This window comes from Meles meles, chromosome 6, assembly GCF_922984935.1.
Source record: "Meles meles chromosome 6, mMelMel3.1 paternal haplotype, whole genome shotgun sequence".
Lineage (NCBI taxonomy): Eukaryota > Metazoa > Chordata > Mammalia > Carnivora > Mustelidae > Meles > Meles meles.
The window spans coordinates 35346694-35350925 of NC_060071.1; the positions used below are offsets into that span (position 1 = coordinate 35346694).

General features: G+C 46.1%; 1 protein-coding gene across 9 annotated transcripts in view; it reads right to left on the bottom strand.

The window, feature by feature from the left end:
- The window catches only part of NEO1 (neogenin 1), a 237244-nt gene extending 233100 nt beyond the window's left edge, over positions 1-4144 (bottom strand). For all 9 annotated transcript variants that reach the window (XM_046008203.1, XM_046008199.1, XM_046008201.1 and 6 more), the window contains exon 1: positions 4013-4144. In XM_046008203.1, the coding sequence (XP_045864159.1) occupies positions 4013-4139 (127 nt within the window). In that variant the 5' untranslated portion in view covers positions 4140-4144. The remainder of the gene's footprint in view (positions 1-4012) is intronic.
- Positions 4145-4232: the final 88 nt, after the last annotated feature.

Consider the following 4232-nt stretch of genomic DNA (forward strand, 5'->3'; position numbering starts at 1 on the left):
GAGGGGGGGAGGGAAAAAGGGAGGGGGAGGAGCAGCAGCAGGAGGAGGAGGAAGAGGAGGGACAGCATGTCAAAGGCATGGGGACATGAAGCTCTGCAAAAAACCCAAAGTGGTGGAACACCAGGTATACACATTAGAGGTGTCAAGAGATGAGGCTTTAAATTCAGGGTGGGAGAGGCCAGTGGTAAAGAACACAAAAGGCCTCACAATCCTCATGCCAAGGACTCTGACACTCAAGCTGTGGAACACTAATTAAGATATTTTAAGTAGAAGTATGGCATACTCAGAAAAGTACATAGGAAAACTCGTTCCAGAGGGAAAACAGATGTCTGGAGGGTAACAGCGGAGATAAAGAGATGAATTACAAAGCTACCATTGTTAGTCTAGGTGGGGATGATGACGAAAAGATTCAGATTCAAGAAATATCTAGGATGTAAAAATCAAATAGAAGTATGGGCTATAAGAATGAGAGAAAGGGGAGGATCCAGGATGACTTCTAGATCTCAACTTGGGTGAATGGCACACAGAGATGCCCAAAACAGGTAATGCAGGAAGACAAGTCTATGCAATCATTCAAAAATGTGAGAGCCCAGGGCCAGGAATTGGTTTGTTATTGTCTACAGAAAGGGGATGAGTGAAGGAGGAGGGAAGGGGAGCAAAAATGAGTTTACCTTTGTTCTTGTGTAACATAAGGTGCCTGTTCAGAGAAGCTACTGAATGGCACATAAAGAATAGTGGAGTAGGAGAGTCATTAGCTTACAGGTAGCAACTAAAGACAAGACAGGAGATCATCTTTGATGCCAACATTTAATAAGGGAGTGAAAGAAAAACCTGAATAACAAATAATGAAATGATCACAAAAGATGAATTAACAGAGTGATGCCGAAAAAGGTGAGAAAAGGGGGAAAAATCAAGAAGAGTGGGAAGGCTGAAAATTAAAGTTAAAAGTGCAGGATAAAGCGGTGTTTACTGGCAAAAGTTATTCAAAACGGGAACAGACCACCCTGTGAGGTAACAAATCACATCATCAAGTCAATGATTCAGACAGATAGTGTCATCTATGTGGGATGTTGACAAGAGGATTGCTCCCATAAAGGAGAAATGTAGCTACAGTACACCCCGAAGACTAGAATAAGGTTAGCCTCACCATCATTACAACATTTCCCCAACACTTTTTTGCATTCTTACCAAGGAATATTCAATTACTCTAGTAAAGTTTTTTAAAAGGTTTCTACATATTTCATGTAACTCATAAAAAAACCAACACAAGATTAAAACTTCACTAATTCTGCTCTTGGTATATAGAAAGCTGCTGAAGAAACTGGAAGTAGCTCATCTGGTCTACTTTATTTTTTTTTTAAGATTTTATTTATATATTTATTTGAGAGAGAGAATGAGGGAGAGCGAGCATGAGGGGGGAACGTTAGGGAGCCTTATGCAGGACTTGACCCTGGGACTCCACAATCATGAACTGAATAGAAGGCAGTCGCTTAACCAACTGAGCCACCCAGGTGCCATCTGGTCTACTTTAAATTCAAACTGATTTCAGCTGACCTCTCAACACTGACTTCCCTACTTTTCCCATTCTTGCATCTCAATTCTACCACATCACCATTCCTTAGCCCTCACTCTGATTAGAGAAGCCTTGCACAGCACAGGCAGGCTGCTCTGTCCTGACTTCTTTCCTGAGGTCCCTACTCATCTTTTTCAGAAATCTTCCCCTCCTTCCTTTCTAAAACCAGCCAGTGTGCCTAATCATTTCCAACCCTCTACAGCTGACCATTTTCCATCACTAGTTCGTTTCCCTCCTTTGTCCTCCTCAAAGTCCACCCTGAACTGGAAAACCACTACATTTATCCTACTGTCCCACACCCTAATTTTCTCCTTTTTCTACCAAATACCTCCATCACCCTACCACCTACTCACTGTAATCCCCCACAGAAAGGTTTGAGTCTACCCCTCCACAAAAATAAAAAATTAAAACCACTGACAAATGACACGGGATCTAATGACCCCTTCTTTCAGTTGCCACTTACTCAGTTCTCAGTTCCCTCCATCTCCCTGCAGCTTATGACAGAACAGCCCCTTCTTACTGCAGAAATGAGAAATAAAGCCGGATGGCATATGCAAAACATTCTGAACCAGGAATCAGATATGTGCTCTAGTCCCTACTAATACCACTAACTAGCTGTGAGCCTCCCCACCTCCAACCCTCCTCCCCCTTCAGATCTCACTTCGACACCCTGACACCCAGACTAGATTGAGTCCTGGCAGTATACACTTTCTCAAAACCCATTCTTCTCCTTTCTAGTGCTTAATTACATAATTGGTAGTTTAACGGCTATCTTGTCTACCCACTCACCAGACTGGAAGCTCCATGAGGGCAGGACACACATTTAAGCAATGTCTGCACCTCACCGTCACAAAATAAAAGCCATCAATTGAATCAGTGTTGAAATAACATGTTTCAACCACTTCTAAGAGACTGCTTACATGACTTTTATTAACCTAATAAAATTATTAGCATTTTATTTACTTACAAAACTACTGACAAAATTCTAAAGATCCTCCACCAATTACCTAAAACAAACATAATATGAATACATATAAAATTAAGAGTAAGAAGAAATCCGTCTTCCAAAACAGTTACATTTCTCTTGCCCATCCACAAAAATAGAAAGGTTGGATTAGTAAACCTACATTTCAGGCCCAAAATGGGTATTCCAACCCAGGTACAGGCTGAATGTGCAAGTGCAGGTTTGATACTAAAACGCTATTGTTTATGTATCGCTCTTTAGATAAAGCCCACTGGTATTCAGGTTTAAAGCTTTTCTTTTGAGCTAATAATACTCTGCAAGAAAATCAAAAGAAAGTTTATCAGTCAAGTTACATTTGCAGTGTGATTTTAAGTATCATTCAGTATGAATCCGAAAAACAAGTAAAGGCTTGGTGGTTAGAAGCTGCCACTGTGCCTGATCAGATGACGTTCAAATGCAAAAATTTCAGATCTCATACTAGTAGGTGAGAGTTTTGTCAAGTTTTACAATACACCACCTTGGTCAAACAATTTAACCAGATTACATGCTAACTGGCCCTTCAACTGCTGAGTGCGTCCCACTCCTCAACTACCCTGTAAGTCTTCTAACAGGCTTGGCGTTCGTTCACTGGCCTCCTTAAACAGGGACGCAGGTAATTTCAATCATCTATGATATTTAAAAATAACACCTGAAAAGGGCTTTTCGGGCTAAATATATACATTGCCACTCCGAAACATAAAGTACGTAAAATCCGATGCTTAGACAATTCCCTAGGTTAAGAACAGTTACCAGGCTGTAAATAGAGTTGTAATCCCCAGGAAAGCAGCAGCATTTTATAACGGAAACACTAACAGATACAATCCGCTGGAGCGGTTCTCCAAGGCGCCCGCATCGTTAAGTCAACACTAGCGGTTTTGAGGGGGCAATTGTGCCCCTCAGACACCCTCTCTCTTCCGCAGCCTCGGGGCTACCATCCCCGCACGAGGTGTCCCTCGAGATCTGCCAGCGCTTCCCTGGGACCTCAGCAGGGAAATCCCTAGCCAGGGAGTGCGGAGTTCGAGCCCCTCCTCCCCCTTCCTTTCCTGAAAATTAATGAATTGGCCGTGCGATTGTTTATTTAATGAGGTGTGTAGTGGCCTCTACTGGTGCTTGTGTGAGCACAAGAATGTCCCACTCTTACAAGTGGGATGAGCCTGGGGGAGGGGAGGGAGGCGAGGGGTGAACCTGCCTCCGGGTACAAAGCGCAGAACTAGACCCAGGAGCCCCCGACGCGCCCCCGCGGCCGCCCCTCCCCCGGCGGCACCCTCGCCCGCCTACTTCACTCTCCACCCCGCGCGACCCCCTTTCTCTTTGGCAACCCGAGCCGAAGCAGAGAAGTTCCTGCACGTTTCCTCCAGGATCCTAAACAAAAACACCGCAGCCACCGGTGCGGTGCGGGTGCCGCGCCCCCGCCCCCACCCCGCGCCCCCGCTTACCTGCGGACTGCGGCGGGGAGCCGCTCCTGGCGGCCGCGGTGGGCGCCGGACGCCCGAGCAACAGCAGGCAGCAGAGCCAGAAGGAGGAGGTGCTGAGGAGTCGCCGGGCTCCCCGCTCCGCCGCCATCTCTGCCCCGCGAGCGGCGGCAGCGGCGGCGGCAGCGGCAGTGCCGCGGAGCCCTCGCCTCCTTCCCTCCCGCACGCCTCAGCCGGTCCCTCG